This window comes from Tupaia chinensis, unplaced genomic scaffold (assembly GCF_000334495.1).
Source record: "Tupaia chinensis unplaced genomic scaffold, TupChi_1.0 Scaffold000248_1, whole genome shotgun sequence".
NCBI lineage: Eukaryota > Metazoa > Chordata > Mammalia > Scandentia > Tupaiidae > Tupaia > Tupaia belangeri.
The window spans coordinates 4922220-4941678 of record NW_006159726.1 but is presented as its reverse complement, the minus strand read 5'-3'; the positions used below and the strand labels follow the sequence as shown (position 1 = coordinate 4941678).

Here is a 19459-nt window from a genome sequence, read left to right as displayed (position 1 = left end):
TTCGAAGATATGCTATAGGGCACATGTTCATGGGAGGTGGGAGGAGAAAGTGAGAAATCACCTCCCAAGAGGGATGGCTGTGTGGCAATCCCTTTTCGATTTTCCTGTGGGATTTTGGGCATGTACTTGAGCTTGTCATGGTTTTCAAACCACCAGGTCCAGTATTTGAACCACACATTTGGCCCTGTGGGATCCAGCTTCCTTAACCACTGTGCTACTAGCTAGCCTCTTAGCCTTTAATTTTTATTTATTTATTTATTTATTTATACAGAAACAAAAATCTGTCAGACTTCTCCTTGTTGCCTCTTAAATTTTGCTCAGAGGGGGTGTATCTAAAAATCAGAATTTTTGTGTTTATGTATATTTTAAAATGAGATTTTTTTTTCTTTTTAAAGAACAACTAATTTAATTTTACTTATTATTTAGAGGTTTTTGCCATAGGGTGTATGCATTTGCCAGAGAGAGACAGACAGACAGACAGACAGCGAGAACGAAAGTGAGAAATTATCTCCCAGGGGATGGCCATGCTGCAATCCCTTCTCCATTTTCCTCCTGGGATGTTGATCACACACATGCCCTGGCATTTTTTCAAGCCACTGGGTCCAGGATTAGAACTGCAGTTGGCCATGTGGGAGTCTAGACATGTATCCACTGCGCCATCTGCTGGCCTCTATTATTATTTTTTAAAATTTAGAGAAAAAGCGAGAAAGCAAGCTGCCATGTCTGGGACTCAAACCACTGTCTACCATGTGGGACTCCAGTGCCCTACCCACCATACCAGCTGCCACCCCCTACAGTCAGGTTTTAAACATATTCCTCTAATATTTTTTAAACCAGAGCTTTTGTATTTAGTGTGTTGTAAATATATTCCTCATACTTTTTAATGGTTTTGTTTATATTTTCCTTATTAATCCACTTATAATTTATTTAGAGGATGTGAAGAGGAAGAAGTCTTAGAGTTAGATATAAATTAGTGTTAGTTCTGCATAATTTGAGCAGGCTCCTACTGGTCTATTTTTGACTCTAAAATGGGAATAATAGTACCTTCTGTACTTAAAGGAGTTGTGGCAAAGCACTTAAAATCCTCTTATGTTTTACAAATGTGGTGCTTTGCTCATCTGAGTATCTGGTGATAAATACTTGGGTATGAATATTACTGAAGCAAAAAAGCCTTAAGTAAGTTTTATATATTTTATAAATTTATTCTTAATTGTCATAAATCAAGTTAGGATTAGAAAACTTAAAAATGAAGCTTTCATTTCCTAGGAAAATCTGTCTCAGTCTCTGCGAGTCAGTGCATTAGAACCCTATCTGTGAGTTAACTGATTATATTTAAGCAGACTGTTTTGGACAGTATACTTAAAACCAAATGTTTATATAAAGGAGTGAAGTTTCTGTAGTGTGTGGCACATTAGAATCAATCACCAGGGCAGATATTTTAAAAAGTACTGATGCCTAGGCCTCATGCCCAGCTATTGTTAATATATTCCATCTGGAGAGCAGCCTGGGTATCAGTCGTTTTTCAGAGCAGCTCGGGTGATTTTATTATGCAGCTGAAGATGAAACCCACTAGTCTAATGATGATAGAATTGAGGGTTTGGTGGCGTTCTCTCACACACCTTTGCTAGTCAGGTTGCAAAGAAAAATCCCCCTTCTTAACAGTTGTGGCCTATAGCCCTGCTATGGCTCCAAGAGTACCTGTGGCCAAAACTTTGCTAAAAGTCGAGAGATGAGGGCCAGTCCATGGCCTGGTGGTTAAGGTGGCCGGAATCCACATGACTGGACCCGATGGCTTGAAGAACACTTTAGGCACTTGTGCCCACATGCCCAAAATTCAGAAAGGTGGGAGGAATGGAGAAGGGATTGCAGCTTACTGTCCCCTATGGGAAGGGTGCTTTCTCGCTTCCTCTACCACCTCTAGGGAACTTGTGCTGTCTGGCAAATTAAAAAAAAAGAAGAAAGAAAGCTGAGATCACTTGACTAATTTAGTTGTGTTGAAGTATATAGGTTGACCCTCTCCAAAGAAATATTTCTCCCAAAGAGGTGTGTGTGTGTGTGTGTGTTTTTTGCTGTTGTTTATTTGTTTTCACAAGTGGGAGGGGGAAAGCTTAACAAATTTGTACACAATTCTTAGACTTGGAAGTCTTGAGACCAAAGTATAGGCAGGTTTAGTTTCTTCAGAGATCTCTCTTCTTGGCTTGCAGATGACTGCTTGGCTTGTAGATGGCTGCATTTTTGCTGAGTCTCTTCACTGTTCCAAGTTTATATTAAAAACCACTTGCAAGCTTGTTTTAAAGCCATTTATAAAGACTTAATGATAAGTATTAGTTGGTCAGTCTTTCCTGAAATGTTTTTTTAAATCATTTTATTCTGTGTCTTGAATGCACACATTTTTGTGTTGTATGAAAGGCATCACCAAGGGACCAGCAGTTAGTGTAATAATGGCTATGTTGCTGGACTCCCATGTATTCGACCGCGGTTCGAGTCCTGGACCCGGTGGCTTAAAACTCATGCTGGGTGCGTGTGCGTGCCCAAGATCCCGAGAGGAGAATGGAGGAGAAGGGATTGCACCGCGGTCATCCCCCCTGGGGGGTGATTTCTCACTTTCTGTCTCTGTCTGGCCAGTGCACATGCCCTGTATCAAAAACCTCTCCCACAAAAAATAAAAGGCATTAGCAAATTGAAGACGGTTTTACTATTTCATAATGTAATCAAAACAGCAGCTAAAGAAGTACCTTGATGCACTGTCTTTGGAGTCACTTCAGGAATAAACTGAAATATTATATAACTAGTCTATACATACCTGTACCTATATGTTTGCTTGGTACAACAGGTGGTGTACCATTATCAGTTTAAGTTGAATGTAGTATTAATGAAACTTTGGCTTCTCACTTTCCCCTCTCATTTATATAGCTACCTTCTGACTTGATTTACTGGTGATGCTAAATTTGAATAGTCCCTTGATTCATGGTTTTTTACATCTAAAACAGATGCACTTTTTTCCCTTCTGTAGGTTATGCAATGGTCTCTGCAAGATGGTTTATTCTTGAATTGGAGCTTTTTAAGACTGACAAATGCTGGTACTTCATCTTCTATAAGTGGACTATAATTTCTTTTCTCAAGACAACTACATAAGCAGACAAAATTGCAAAGATCTGCCCTGTGTCGAGTATGACAGCCACGACTCGTGGCTCTCCAGTCGGAGGGAATGACAACCAGGGCCAGGCTCCTGATGGACAGTCTCAGCCCCCCCTCCAACAGAATCAGGTAGGACATTGAAGATACAAGTTAAAACTACATTGGTACATCTACTATGGGGTACTAAATGATGGAGCATGTTCTGAATAATTTGTGAAGTAACCATAATGTTTTTTAAGTGTTTAAGAAAAGTGAATGTAGATTTTGCATAGTAACAAGAAAGTTCAAGTGTTGTAGATAGTGATACTTGAGTATGCAGTTCATCTTTTTCTAGTGTCTTACACTGTCAGTCATGACTAAAATTAAGTAAGCTCTGTGTCAATTCCAGGAGAAGGCATTAAATTATTCAGTGTAGCCTATGGCTAAGAGCATAGACCTATCATAAATCATATTATTCTGTTCCCCATAAGTATATGCAGTGATCAATTTTCTTAAAAAAATTTAACAAAAAAAGTTTATAATACTTTTTTAAAAAGAATGTGGTTTCGAGTCATACTGCCAGTATTCACATTTCAACTGTGCAAGCATACTAGCTTAATGACTCTGGGTAAATTATATAACCTCCACTTCTCAGTATTGTCATCCGTATAGTGGGAATAATAATAGTGTAAACAAAGGGCTTAACATAAATTTTGGTATCTAGGGTTTATTGCAGGCTGTAAAACTGTTAAGTCATATTCTACTTTCTGGATAAGTTTATGTAAGATTTTTGTTAATTTTTCATTAATCCTTTGGAAGATCTTACTGATTAAACCATCTGGCTTGTGGAAAGGTTTTAATTGCAGATCCAGATTTTTTTTTTTTTAAGAATTTTCCAATTTTTTTGTCTTTTGATAAATTATGTTTTTTAAGGAATTTATCCATTTTTTCTAAATTGTTAGATTTGTTGAGGTAAAATTATAATATCCTTTTTATTATCTTTTTGGTGTCTTACAATCTATGGTAATAACTCCTTGTTCATTTTTGGAATTACTAGTTTATGTTCTTCTTGTGATCAGTCTTTTTAGGGACTTAACCAATTTCATTAGCCCTTGCAAAAACCAACTTGTTAGTTTTCATCCCCCACACCCCACCCCTTGCCACCACCATCATGAATTTTGAGTGTTTACCTTTATCTCTTTGTTCCTTTTACTTCCGTTGGACTTGGTTTGCTGTTCTTTGGATTTCTTGAAATGGAAGTTCAGATCATTGATTTCACCCTTTTCAAACATATACAGTTTTATATTGGGGAGTATTAAACAGAATGAGAAGACAAATGATAGAACTTGTAATTTGCAGGTGAAACAAGGCCTTAGAGGTAAATGAGGTCTGTGGTTGTGAGTTGAAAAACATGCCAATTATAGTTGGTATGCATTTATGTAGAATTTGGATAAATTTCTAGGTGGAAGTATTGCTTTAGAGTACTTATTTGCTATTTGGGGATAAATTCCTATTCAGCTGTTATTAGATAGATGAGATATTCTTTATCAGAACTGTGATAGAGAAGAGCTTTTTTGTCTCCTTTCTCTGACATTCTGGAGAAGTGAGCAAGTTTGTGTCCCCTTCCATCCGTCTGTTCTCCCATGTCAACTTTACTATTAACCCTTTTATTCTCCAATTCCCACTTCTAAGACATAAAACACTAAAGTACATGGTCAGAGGTCTTTCCTGTGTAATAAATTCATTAGCCAGTGTTCAGGTTTCTTTAGGCTTTGTCAAAGGTTTGTGTTGAATACCAAAGATTTCTGTTTTCAAATCGGGAGCTAGAGTTAAGGTTCCAGTATCTTTCCCTCTCTTTCATTTTATACCTGCATGGAACTTTCTTTTTGCCACGTTTGTGACCTGCATGGCTTTAGACAAAAATTAAACCTTTTCTTTAACCTTAGTTTTATCTTAATGTGTTCTTGATTTTTAGAGCTCTCTTGGTTTGTGATATTCAACTCGGTGTTGTATATATTATATGTTCTGTTCTTTCTAATAGCGTTTACGTTTTTGAAGATGGCTGATAATTTAAAAGAATAAAGGAACAAAATAGATTACATTTTCTCTGTAGAATCCCTTACGCTTTCCTTTTATTCTGTCTCTTTTTATGGGAAAGCCATGATCTTGCTCTGTCATGATCCTCCTGCCTCAGCCTCCCACATGGCTGGGCTGCAGGCACATGCTACCATACCCAACATTTTTTTTTTTTCTGAGATTTTTTTTTTTTTTTTGCTAGAGGGCACGCACGCTTGCTGGAGAGACAGAAAGGAAAAAAAAACACCCCCTGGGGGGATGACGTGCAATCCCTTCTCTGTTCTCCTCCTGGAATCTTGGGCACACACATACGCCCAGTGTGAAGTTGAAACCATCAGGTCCTGGATTTGAACTTTCGGCTATGTGAGAGTCCAGTGACGTAATCACTATGGCACCTGCTGGCCCCCATAACCAACTTTTTAGAGTGAGTTGCAAGTCAAAGCTGGGCCTCTCATTTGGCCTCAACCTGCCCCGTAGCAGCATTCGGTGCATGGTGCTGTGGCTGGGCCTATCCTCTACTTAAAAAAATTTTTTTTTTGAAAAGAATTATTTAACTTTATTTATTTTACTTTTTAAATTTGACTAGAGAGGGACAGAGTGGGGGGGGAGGAGTGAGAAAGCAAGCAGCCATGTCCAGGACTCGAACCACGGTTGGTCATGTGAGAGTCTAGCACCCTTAACCACCACACCACTTTGTGGCCCCCATCCTCTGCTTTTTAATGTTAGGATTTTAGTTATTTCACAAAGTTATTTCCCTGTTGGATCAAGAAGATGCAACAAAGAATTAAGCACTGCTTAAATGAAGGCTTTTTCTTTTTTAGATATGCTTTTTACATGTTGGCATTTTAAAGGAATTTCTTTTAATTTTTTTTTTTGGGGGGGGGGCATAGGTCATGTGCACTCTGGAGAAACAGAGACAGAGAGAGGGAAAGTGAGAAATCATTCCCAGAGGTGTGTGGCCATGCTGCATTCCCTTCTGGGATTTCAGGCATGCACGCATATATGTCCAGTGTGATTTTCAAGCGTCCAGGTCTAGTACGTGAGCTGTGGTTGGCCATATGGGAGTCCAGAACCTTAGCCACCATGCCAAATGCTGGCCCTTTAAAGGGTATTTCTAAAAACGGATTTCTCACTTACTGTTTTTTAAAAATGTGTTCCCATAAGAGAGAACTTTAGGCTCTGACATGTAAAATTCAATAATACATCAAACAGCTTTGGCAAAAAGCACTGTAGTCTGAACACAGTTGGATGCAATTTCTGGGAGGGTACAGATTTTCTAAAATGGAATTTGGCTGTGTATGTGACCATGGTCTTAAAAGGAATTATATTGTTTTAGTAATTCTATTTCCAGGATCCTGTTGTAAGGAAAACTTGAAGTACAACACAAAGATTTATATATGAAAAGATTCATTGTATTTTAGCTATGTTTACATTGGCAGTAAAAAAATTACAAAATACCATATGTCCCTTTAAGTTTGCTTAGTTTATGTAATACTTTCTGACCACTAATTTTTTTAAGAGTCTTAATTTCAAAAATTGAGTACTCAGACATTGAATAGGAAAGGACACAGACGTAAGCAGCTATAATACCAATTTTATTGCAAATTTATTTTCAATAAAAATGGTGTTTATTAGGCTCATAAAATAAAAGTTGCAAGGAAATAATTAAATGTCATTTATGATTGCTTATCTGTTGCCATGGGTTATTATTAAATTTTATTTTTGTCTTTATATTTTTGATGCGAACATATTATATACCAGGGGAGAGATTTTTTAAAAGAAAGAAAGCAAACAAGCAGGCCTGAAAAGGTACATGCTTAAAATTGGTATTTCTGTTTGAACAAGCAGGCCTCCAAAGGTACATGCTTAAAATTGGTATTTCTGTTGGGCTACCAGCACTTGAATTCTGTGCAGTGGGTTCCTTTGCTTTGACTATCTAGGTGGCACCTGCACAGTGTTCTCGATCTTAAGTAAAATTAATTGAGTTGCAAAATGGCTATATGAATTTATGTACAAACTTTGTTAAATAGAACATATTAATGATGGTATACTTAGCTATTTTCATGCAAGCATTTGTGTAACTATTACACAACTCTTCATTCACTTGTGCAACTCTGTTATACAAGAGTTCAATAGGTGCTGGGCCATCAACTTACAGTGAGTAGAAAATTCAAGAATATATGAGTAAAAAACCCATTAGACATTTTGGTTGGTATCATTTTGAAAGAGAAAATACCACTTGCTTTCTAAATTCAGAATAAGGGTCATAAAAGTTAATTAACTTTAGTTGTGAAAACACTATGCACAGCTGAACTGGGTGGAGGGAGAGAAAGATGTGTTAAAAATGAGGAATGGAAGAAATGAAAATTAGCCATGTCAGTTGGCAGTGACATGACTTGGAAACCACAAGCATGAAGTTTTAAATTATTGTCATTTGGATAATAGTTTGAGAGTAAGGAAATTAAGAAATAATAATTAATATTTTCCCCTTTCATATTAAAAAATAAAAGTAAAAATTATACACCAGACTTTCTAATCTGTAAAATGTGTCTGATATTCATATGATACTTTTTTTTTTTTTTTTTTGGAGAGGTTTTTGCTATAGGGCACGTGCGCTCGCCAGACAGAGACAGAAAGCGAGAAATCACCCCCCAGGGGGGATGGGCACGCACGCACACGTGCCCAGCCTGAGTTTAAGCTACCAGGTCTGGGACTCAAACCGCGGTTGACCATGTGGGAGTCCAGCGACATAGCCATTACGCTAACTGCTGGTCCCCATATAATATTTTCTATCATGACAGGGCTCATAGAATATGAGAAATGTAAGTAGAAAGACAGTAAACATTGTGGTTAAGAACACAATCTTGGGACCAGCAGTTGGCGTAATGGCTATGTCGCTGGACTCCTGTTTAGTCTACTGTGGTTCAAGTACCAGACCTGGTAGCTTAATCTCACACTGGGCGTGTGTGTGTGCGTGCCCAAGATCCCAAGAGGAGAATGGAGGAGAAGGGATTGTGGCGTAGTCATCCCCTCTGGGGAGGTGATTTCTCGCTTTCTGTCTCTTTGTCTTTCTGGTTAGCACATGCGCCCTATAGCAAAAGCCTTGCCAAAAAAACCCCACAGTCTTTTGATCAGACCTGGATTCAAATTCTGACTACAGTTTTGAGCTGTGTAGCATTGGGACACTTATTGTCTGTTTTCTCATTTATTAAAAGAACAGTAGAATACTTCACAGACTGGGATTAAGTGAAATTATTTTAAAGCATAGCAGCACTAAGACTGCCAGATACATCATAAGCTTTCAATAATTACTATATGTCTGGTGAACATTGACAATGTTTACAAAATTAAAACAGTTTTGTGACAATCTATGTTGGTGTTTGGATTACCTGATATTGTAGATGTTACAGAAACACATAGTGTAGAAACTTAAGTCTGGACTATTTAATTTTTAATTAAGACTTCATCGCCTGATTCTTCCAATGAAAATTCCCCGGCAACTCCCCCAGACGAACAAGGTCAAGGTGATGCCCCACCACAGCTTGAAGATGAGGAACCCGTATTTCCACATACTGACCTGGCAAAGTTGGATGACATGATCAATAGGTGAGTTGGTTTTTTGTTTGTTTTGTTTTTAGATTTTTGCCATAGGGATTCAATGCTGGCTGGAGAGAGAGAGAGAGAGAGAGAGAGAGAGAGAGAGAGAGCACCCCTCCACGGGGAGGGTGGAGCACCCCTCACAGGGGATGGTCATGCTGCAGTCCTTTCTCCTCTACGATTCTGAGCATGCACACACATGTGCCCAGCATGTTTTTATTCTGTTTTTGGAGAGATTTTTGCTATAGGACGTGTGTACTTGCTGGAGAGACAAAGTGAGAAATCTAGGGGAGGGCCCCTAGGTAGTAGCCACACCACAATCCCTTCTCCTCCATTCTCCATGCATACATACATGTCCATCTTTAAGTTGCCAGGTTTGGGACTCAAACTGCAGTTGACTGTGTGGGAGTCCAGTGATGTAACCATTATGCCATCTGCTGGTCCCAACCCAGCATGTTTTTTAAGCTGCCAGGTCTGGGATTCAAACCAAGGAGTTGGTCATGTGGGATTCAGCACCATAACCACCTCTCCACCTGCTGGCCCTAGGTTTTTGTTTTTGGGGTTTTTTTAGTATGTATTACACAGAAGCAAACTAAGTTTCTCAGTATTCTGTCTGGTAGTGGATAAGAAAAGAGAATGGGCAGGAATGTCACAGTAACTCCACTGCCACCCTGATGGTCTGCTCATCTTAGTCACTACCAAGTACTTAGTAATTCATGCTTCTTAGTGTATTTAATTCATAAAAGGGAATGACAGTGTTAATAAAATTTTCAGATTAGTGACAATAACCTTAGGTGATATTTTTCTAAAGTAGACTTGTACCTGCAGTTTCCTATTTTTCTGTGTATGAAGCATTTTTCTTATGGATTTGTTACCTGCTGGGTGACATATTTTTTTTTTTGAGAGAGAGATTTTCACTGTAGGGCGCGTGCGCTCGCCAGACAGACAGAGACAGACAGAGATATAGAAAGTGAGAAATCACCCCCCAGGGGGGATGGTCACACTGCAATCCCTTCTCCTCCATTCCCCTCTCGGGATCTTGGTCACGCACGCACACACGCCCGGCATGAGTTTTAAGCCACCGGGTCCGGGACACGAACCGCGGTCGACTACGTGGGAATCCAGCGACATAGCCATTACGCTAACTGCCGGTTCCCCTGGGTGACATAATTTTGAGATGGCTCTGAGGTAAACCAGGTCCTAAGATAAGAGTTCCTCAGAGCCTACCCATGTGAATTCTTCATTAGTCTGAGACATATAACCATCTTAGCTATTTGTTTTTCTTGATCTTCACCTCAGGGAATAATTCACAATATAATTTTTCATACTTATATAAACAACTTCCCACCCTCCTCCAGTCCCAATCCTCTCCCACTTTGATTATTTAGAGGAAAACTCCAATGGATTGACTTTTAAGTGTCTGTGCAGGGGCGGAAAAGATTTAAAGAGGATAAGGGAAGTGTATGTCAAAGAACCCCATGTAGCTATGCTCCTCACTGGGTGTGGGCTCACCACGTGTGAGTGCCTAGGGAGGTGTGACTCATTTCCCCTTCACCCCCAAGAAGGAGTCATGAGAACATTCTCTGTTATAGGCACTTGCTTTACTAAGGTTTTTTTATTTGTTGTAGTTTACTTTTTTAAAATAAGTCAACACTCTTAAATGCATATTGTCGGGAAATAGAAATTGTTTTTATTGAAAAAATATGAATCCATAAGTAGTAAGTATGCATTGTTAAACACAGAAATATGTCGGTAAATTTTTCTGTAATTTTTTTCCTTATGTGTACACATTCCAACCAAAAAGTAGTGTTAACAATCAAGAGCATATTCTTCCAGATTTTGTGTTTATTGTCATATTTGTATTAATTTGGCTGAAAATATAGGATTCCTACTGTAATTTTATAACTTGCTTTCCTTCATTTATCTTGAATATTTTTTCATTAATAAATACATAGTTATCTAATTGTTTTTAGCAGTCTATTTAAAAGAGTAAATTATTGTTCTGGCAGATTCCTGTAGTGATGATGTACTTGGAATCATAGTTAAACAGAATTGTATAAAGTTGTTTGTAATGCTCCCTTGAACTGTGTTCTATAGTGTAGATGCAATAGTAGAAGCTTCTATTATTTTCTGTTTTGTCTGGTGGCTGATGGTTGTTGGTAAGTACTTAGGCAGATTAGAGTACTAAGTCATACATTATTAGCAAGTCCTCAGGGAAAGAAAAACACAAATGATGTATTATAATGTAAATAAAACCAGAAGCACAGGTAGTGCACATTTGTTTCTAATAGAGTATTTGATAATGGAGTGTCTTCTATTAAAATGCTGGACATGGGGGGAATTTGCTCTTAATACAGAGATTAAGGGATGGATGGAAGAAGGCTTGTTCTCTTGGGGAGCACTAGGTCAGTTGGTTGGCAGTCTGTGGGGTAGTCAGGGAGGAAGGGGTAGAAGAATGCCCAGGAAATTGAGCTGCCACTAGGACCAAAGAAAGCACCTACGTTGGTGGTTGCTGCTTCCTCGTTTGATGAATGATGGCACCTATAGTGAGAAGGAGGCCAGGAGACCCGTGACTCACTTAAACTCTCGAAAAAATTGAGTTGTGAAGAACCGAGGCAGAAGTCAGTCCTTTGTCTCTTAAATTTTTTCTTGTTTATGAGCAGGTTCAGGAGAATTATGAGGTTCATCACAATGTCTCTAATATGAATCCTGAAAGAGCACTTTTCTGTAACCTTTTAACAATAGGTATCCATGATAATTGGTGTTTTTCCATTAATAAACACAGATTGATCTAATAGTTAATAGGCAGGCTTTCATTCCTTCCTCACTGCTGTATCTTTTTTTTGATATAGTACCTTAAAAAAATTCTGTTTGTAGAGACAACAGATGGTGCTTAGTCTCACAAAGCAGACATGCTGCCAGCTTTGTTGTTTTTATATTTTCTTGTTATTTTAATATTAATATTCAATATTTTCCTAGTGAGGTAAGTAATTATAGTTAGTAACTCAGTTATGGTGCTTTTCTTAGTGCATCACCTAGTAAGTATCTTTTTATTTTATAAAAACTCTTAGGCCTCGATGGGTGGTTCCAGTTTTGCCGAAAGGGGAATTAGAAGTGCTTTTAGAAGCTGCCATTGATCTTAGTAAAAAAGGTAAGTTTATATATTGTTATGCATTTCATAATTTATAGTACTAGATATATGTCTCTTAAGTTAGACATACAATTTATGTATATTTGTGGCCCAGCTGTGGTGGCATGTGCTGGTAAGATACCACTCTGCAGGCTGAGGCCCTGTGGGAAGTCTGGGTTTGATTCCCAGCCCATTGTAAAGGCCTGGCCCCATGGTAGTGCCTACAGTCCATGATTGTAGTCCCAGCTATTTAGGAGGCTGAGGCAGGAAGATCATGACAGAGCAAAGCTCTTGTCTTTTAAAAAAGTCTATCTCTAAGGAGCAGTTCCATTGTTAGGTATACAAAAGGGATTGTCATTCAAAGGTTAAACGTTTTTAACCTTATGATTTTATCTGTTATGGAAAATAATACACATGAAAGAACATTTCACAATCAAGTTCTTTTTAGGTAATGGGTGGTATGGATTTCAGATGTGTCTGACTTTTTTTATTTGGAATTTTCGGTATTTATTTTGAGACATTTCTGCTCTCAAGGTATGTACTGTGTAAATCTACAAATTATTTACACGTGACCTTTGGCTGCTGTACTGAAAATGAGTGTTTTGGACGTAGTGGAGTTTTTGTCTATAGCCCAAGGACCATTTCATTAATACTGTATTTTCAAAGTAAACTCCTCAAAGTTCTGTGTTTTTTAATTCACAGATAAGGTGTGATTTTTCTCTAAAAGACAGACTTAAAAGATGAAGTTCTGTGTGTGTGTGTTTTAACAAACAATTAGAAGGAATACCTCTTTTTATTTATTTATTGTTTTTTTAAGAGATTTTTGCTATAGGGCATGTGTGCTCAAGAAGCACTGGGATGGTCATGCTGTAATCCCTTCTCCTCTCAGGATTTTGGGCACACACCCACATGCCCCAGCATGTTTTGAGCCACTGGGTCCAGGACTCGAACTGTGGTTGACTGTGTGAGTCCAGCAATGTAACCATTACACCATCGGCTGGTCCCAGGAATCTGGTGTTTTATACCCAGTTACCCAGAAGTAAAAGTGTAATGTTGGATTTTTTTTTTTTCCCAGTGCCTTTGGTCTACTGTAGGAGAAGATGAACTCTCTTGGCATAGCAGTGCTATTACAAATACTCTGAATTTATTTTATTTATTTACTTAGTTATTTTTGGAGAGGTTTTTGCTATAGGGCATGTGCACTCGCCAGACAGACAGAGAGATGGAAAGTGAGAAATCCCCCCCATCCCTGCTCCTCCGTTCTCGTCTCGGGATCTTGGGCATGCACACACACGCCTGGCGTGAGTTTTAAGCCACCACGTCTGGGACGTGAACCGCGGTCAAGTACATGGGAGTCCAGCGACATAGTCATTACGCTAACTGCTGGTCCCCTCTGAATTTATTTTTAAGGCATCAGAAAATTAAAAATAAATAAAATTTTTCTGAAATAGGGCAGCCATGGCTGTATTGTAACTAACAATAGTTATTGTCAGAACTGAAAGAGAGTATTGTCAAAATTGAAATAAGAGTTTTGTCAGAATTTGCCTTGGTTCAGTTTGTCCCATTCTATGGCAAGGGGGAAGTAATAATTACCCCTCTTTTTGTTTAAGGAACGCGTCTTTGTGCTTTATTAGTTTTGTGGAAATTAATAAACTAGGAAAATATGTTACCAGTTTTGTTTTCCACCACTCAGATTTCTTTTGTTCATATACACATTTATTCACCAGTTGAGAAAATTTCGAAGATTTCTAGGCGTGATAGGTAAACGCTGGTAATAGTATTTTATTTATATTGTAGGATTGACATTCAGTGGACATATGTCCCTCCTCCCTCCCTCATATTTCTTTTCTGGAACTGTAGCTACTTGAGACAAAGTTCACATTTTTTAAAGCTTAAATGTCATCTCTCTTGTATAATCAAAATCAAATACAGTGATTCCCCCTTATTTGCAGTTTTACTTTCCACAGTTTTGGTTATAGTCAGCTGCAGTTGGTTTTTATTAATATAAGGTGTTTTGAAAGATAGACCACATTCACGTATCTATTACAGTGTATTATTGCACTTGTTCTATTTCATTACATGTTAATCTCTTACTGTGCCTAATTTTTAAATTGAACTTTATTGTGGATAATTTATATACAATAAGAAAAAACATTTATAGGATTTGGTACTATCACTGGTTTCAGGTATCCATCCACTAGGGTCCTGGAATGTATCGTCAGTGGATAAGTTGGGGATATTGTAAAGTTTCTATAACTTCTTATTTTGTCATTAAGAGCAGTTTTCTTTGTGTTGGAGGCACATGGTTTTGTTGCCTTCTGAAATCAAGTGAAATTAAGCCAAGATGTAGAGAAGCATAGATGCTGAGACAGTGGAAATAGACTAGTAAGGAATACAATATAGGATTCCTCCTTATCTGATCAAACGCAGGAAAATACATGAATATAGATACTGAATGGATGACTTATGAACAAAGTAAGATTTTAAAAATAGTTTTGAAATGATTTTAAGTTCTAAGGCTTATTTTTACAGATTAAAATGGTATAAAATACTTAGGCTCCTTTTCTCATGGTACTGTTAGCCATTTTATGATTAAGGTTCAAAGTATTATAACCTTTTTAATTAGTATTAATATTACTAGGTTTAGCTTGCTTTTATGCAGCTAAGTATCTTTTTACATTTGTTGAAGATCTTTTTTTTTCTAAATCAAGTTATACCTTTTTTAAATAGAGAAATTTTGAATTATAATACTTGAAGTATAATTGTTACCTTTCAGCCTCTTAAGATAATGGTGTTTTTCTCAAAGCTACTCTGCATTTGTCAGCTGTCATTGAGCAGTTTTAAATGTTTTATTTTCTGTTATCATATAAGTGGACCTAGTAAAACCAACAGAGAAATATTTGGTTTGCATTTTTTCTTCCTTTTTCCTAGGCCTTGATGTTAAAAGTGAAGCGTGTCAGCGATTTTTTCGAGATGGGCTAACAATATCATTCACTAAAATCCTTACAGATGAAGCAGTGAGTGGCTGGAAGTTTGAAATTCATGTGAGTCTTGCATCTGATATTTTAAAATAAGGTTTAAAATGAATGCTTTTTTAAAAACAGTTTTTATAAATTAGTCTTTTTCAAAGGCAATATGATCATTCATTGGATCTTTGGAAAAGTCATGATGCATTTTTGCATAGAAAAACATAGGAAAATATGTCATGACTTTTCCAACAACTCCATCAAATGAGCGTGAACTTTAGAGTTTAAAAAAAAAAAAAAATCCAGCAACAACAACTTTGGCTTCATCTTTCTCCTGAGTTCTCAAGTGTCTTGTGACCTTAGGCAAGTCACCATTTCATTGATAATATGATGCTATCAGTTGTAAGATGGCCTATTATTGGGTCCTCAGAAAAGTCACGTTGTAGTTTTGCATAGAAAAACAGGAAAAATGCATCCTGGCTTTTCTGAGGACCAAATACTTATGTATTACTAAGAAAAAACAGCCAAGATGGGAAATTGAATATTCATCTGGACGCCAAAGGATCAGTGTAGAGGGATATAAATGAGAAATGAACTCACCATACAGACAAGGATAGCAGAAAAACGTTCCTATCTCCACTTGCTACTTGGTGGAAGGAGGGGGAAATGTCTCCTCGAAATTTAAACCAAAAGCCAGTATTCATACGGCTTTGTAGTCTGAGTGCAAATTACAGTTGTGACATAAATACCTAAGTAAAGAATTCAAAGTGGTCTCAGGCCAGTAGTGTCGCCAGGTGACTAGCAGAAACAGATAGAAGGCCTCTATCAAATACTTTCAGTTTAGGAAAATAGTAATCTATTGTTCTTTTACTGTTGTGTAAAACACAGTCAGATTCCACCGGTCTTAAAACATGTATGTCTTAAACGGATAAGAATGCCATAGTTATTCAAGTCCAGTTCCTTGTTTATACTGTAGAAATGGTCCTAAGTTGTAAAGCAGGTCACATTTCTGTGCTCTGTAAATTTTCCCCAAAATGACCATGGCGTGTAAAATGCAACATCTTCTGGTTTGCCATGTAATTTTACAGGTTTAGAAATGGAAACTTTGGAAGTGTCATTGAGGCTTAGAGAGCACATTTACCCCACCTTGGGTAATTGACAGATTATGTGGATTTTAGAATTGCTGTCTTTAGTGTACAAATTTGAAAGAGGGAAAAAATAATGGTAACTTGGATCTCTTCTGTGGACATAGAGTAGAAATAGATAACTAATGGCACTGCCTTCATTTTGTAAACCATAGCAAATGGCTTTTAAAAGTAGAGACCATTTAAGTTATGAAGTAAATAAATGCTGTTTTTTGATAATTCGTTTAATACCATTAGTAGTGAAATTGACTGTAATTCAAATGATTAGTATGGAAAAATGGACATCATTATTAAGATTGGAAGATTTGCTTGAAATTGCAATGTTTTGATCTTATAAATCACCTTTCCCCCTTATATAACAGAGATGTATAATTAACAATACTCATCGCCTGGTGGAGCTATGTGTGGCCAAGTTGTCCCAAGACTGGTTTCCACTTCTAGAACTTCTTGCCATGGCCTTAAATCCTCATTGCAAATTTCATATCTACAATGGTACACGTCCTTGTGAATCAGTTTCCTCAAGTGTTCAGTTGCCTGAAGATGAACTCTTTGCTCGTTCTCCAGACCCTCGATCACCAAAAGTGTGTTGGTTTGTTATTTACAAAATTAAATATTACAGTTGTTTCAATCTGCCACAGAACATTCAATGATCTTACCCTCCTGTTAACATGGGGGAAGAGTAATTTCATATTACTCTTAAAGGTATTCCTTCTTATTTTGCGTTTTGGTATTCTTAATTTTGTACCAGAACTATGTTCTATCTTGTCGCTACTGCTGAGGTTTTCTGTGCTTAAATATTTAAGCCTGACAATCAAATGGGCTTTGAGAATTTAAAAGAAAATATACAAAACTGGGTTCCATCTTGTAGCCATGGTATTATTTGTAATAATTATTTCGGTTGACACATAAGAATTATACGTATTTGTGGGGTACAGTATTTTTTTAGTACAAAAATGCCATGTATAATAACCAAATCAGGATCATTAGAGCATCCATCGTCTTTGGCATTTGTCTTTACTTTGTGGTGGAAGCATTAAAAATCCTTTCTTAGCTAATTGGAAGCATAAAATTTTGGTTAATGATAGTTTAACTGTACCATGTAATACTAGAAGTCGTTCATCTATCTAACTCATTTTGTATCCGTTAACCAACATCTCCCAACCTCTTCCTCGCCCCAGCCCCTAGTAGTCACTGGTCTACTTTGTACTTCTGTGAGATCATCTTTTTTGTTTCCACATATGAATGAAAACATGTGATATTTCTCTTTCTATGCCTATTCAGCATAAATGTCCTTTGGGTTCATAGCCATGGCACTCTATTTTGGTGCTTCTAGCTGTCTTTTTTTATTTTTTAATGCTGCCCAAGGGGGCCTGGTTACACTGCAATTTCCCTTTCTCCAATTCTCCATCTTGTAAGGTTTCTAGGTGTGTTCCCTGCATGTTTTTCGAGCCTCCAGGGCTGGAACTCAACCCTGGTGACCAGTGCATAGCTGCTGTGATACAGGGCTGGCCCTGTGGTTATCTTTTTTTTAACTTTGCTTGTATAGTTAGTCCCAGTTGTCTTCTGTCCAGCCTCTTTGGAAATAGCCATAATTGAGTTAATAAAAAATAGACCATGTTTTCTCTTTTAAAAGAAGTAAGTAGGGGATTGCTTCTTTGAGCAAGCAAGTACTATGTGTCTTTTAACAAATAGTAAGTTAATTAAAAGTTTTTTTATGAATTAGGGAGATATTTTAATATGTTTTTAAATATTTTTGCCCTAATTATCTAGAAAAATTAAGTTAAATATACACAGCTTGGTTTATTTTGTTAAAAGGTGAAATCATCAATGTGTGTTAAAGTTGGACCTCAGATTTTTAAAAAATGTTTCAGTTCCTACAGTTGCCACTAGATGGCTTATTTTTGCTTTTGAGTAGGTTAGATTTATATCTAAATAATGGCAAGCTTTAAAACCAAAGTTTTTATCTATACCTGTATTTCTTGTTTTTATTTTTGCTCTATGGGTCAGTAATACACACTTTAAGAGACTCACAGGGAATACCAACTTGCTTTAACATGGCTCAATACAAACTTTTCATGTGATATCTGGCTGAAGATTTTTTTTTTATATCTTTGAAGCCTATTTCTTTTTGTTAAACTTACAAGATATGCCAACTGTAATGATACTTAGCTTTCAAAGCCTTTAAGAGTACCTTTTTAAAATATATACTAGACCAAATTACTGTTGTGAATTAAGGAGAAGCATATTCTGTGAAGATAACCTACTCATTTTTTTCTCATGGAAATCAGGAATTTTATGTTTCAACATATTACTCAACACAAATCTTCTATAAGCTTTTAAAGGAATTGATTAAAAGACAAATGTATTTAATAGAATTTCTAACCATATCCCTATTTTTTAAAGAATTATTTTATATAAAAAATAATAAATGAACTTAAATAATTCTTCCAAAAAAGGGGGGTGAGTGGCAGCAGGTGGCATGGATTAAAAAGTCCCTGGGCTCCCACATGGCTGACCATGGTTTGAGTCCAAGACCTAGCGGCTTGCTTTCTCACTTTCCCTCCCACCTTCTCCATCAAATAAAATAGTAATAATAATAATTGAAGTTAAATAAATAATTTTTATTTTAATTCGTGGGGTGAGAGGAGGGAGAGAGAAAAGGCGAGAAATCAAGTTGTCAGGTCCAGGACTCGAACTGTGGTCAGCCATGTGGGAGTCCAGCACCCTTAACCACCACGCCACCTGCTGACCCCACCATATCCCTATTTGGATGCAGACACTATGATAGAATGGAGAACCAAATGGAAGTGTAAATGCTCCATATTTTTTTTTTTTTTTTGGAGAGGTTTTTGCTATAGGGTGCATGCGCTCGCCAGACAGAGACAGAGAGATAGAAAGCGAGAAATCACCCCCCAAGGGAGATGGCCACGCTGCAGTCCCTTCTCCTCCATTCTCCTCTTGGGATCTTGGGCACGCATGCACACACGCCCGGTGTGAGTTTAAGCCACCGGGTCTGGGACTCAAACCGCGGTCGACTACGTGGGAGTCCAGCGACATAGCCATTATGCTAACTGCTGGTCCCAACGCTCCATATTTTTTCTCCTATTTTCCAGTGGTAGTAGTGGCAATATTAGATAATCAAAGTTAGCTGATGGAGGTACACACTTTCTAAACTAAATTACCTTACAAGATACTGTGTTGGTAGTGACTTCCATTTACCTTCAAGAAATTTTGAATAAGAGCTTAAACGTTTGGGGATCAGCAGTTAGCGTAATGGCTGTGTTGCTGGACTCCCACGTAGTCCACCACGGTTCGTGTCCCGGACCCAGTGGCTTGAAATTCACGCCGGGTGCATGTGCGTGTGTCCCCAAGATCCCGAGAGGAGAATGGACGAGAAGGGATTGTGGTGTGGCCATCCCCCCAGGGGG

At 37.6% G+C, this 19459-nt stretch overlaps 1 protein-coding gene across 1 annotated transcript in view; it reads left to right on the top strand.

Annotated features, from left to right (window-relative positions):
- The first annotated feature begins 3015 nt into the window (after positions 1-3015).
- USP9X (ubiquitin specific peptidase 9 X-linked) overlaps positions 3016-19459 on the top strand; it is a 101275-nt gene continuing 84831 nt past the window's right edge. The window contains 5 exon segments of the mRNA XM_014587941.2: positions 3016-3267; positions 8654-8799; positions 11862-11941; positions 14852-14964; positions 16394-16612. Of these exon segments, the coding sequence (XP_014443427.1) occupies positions 3172-3267; positions 8654-8799; positions 11862-11941; positions 14852-14964; positions 16394-16612 (654 nt within the window). The 5' untranslated portion in view covers positions 3016-3171.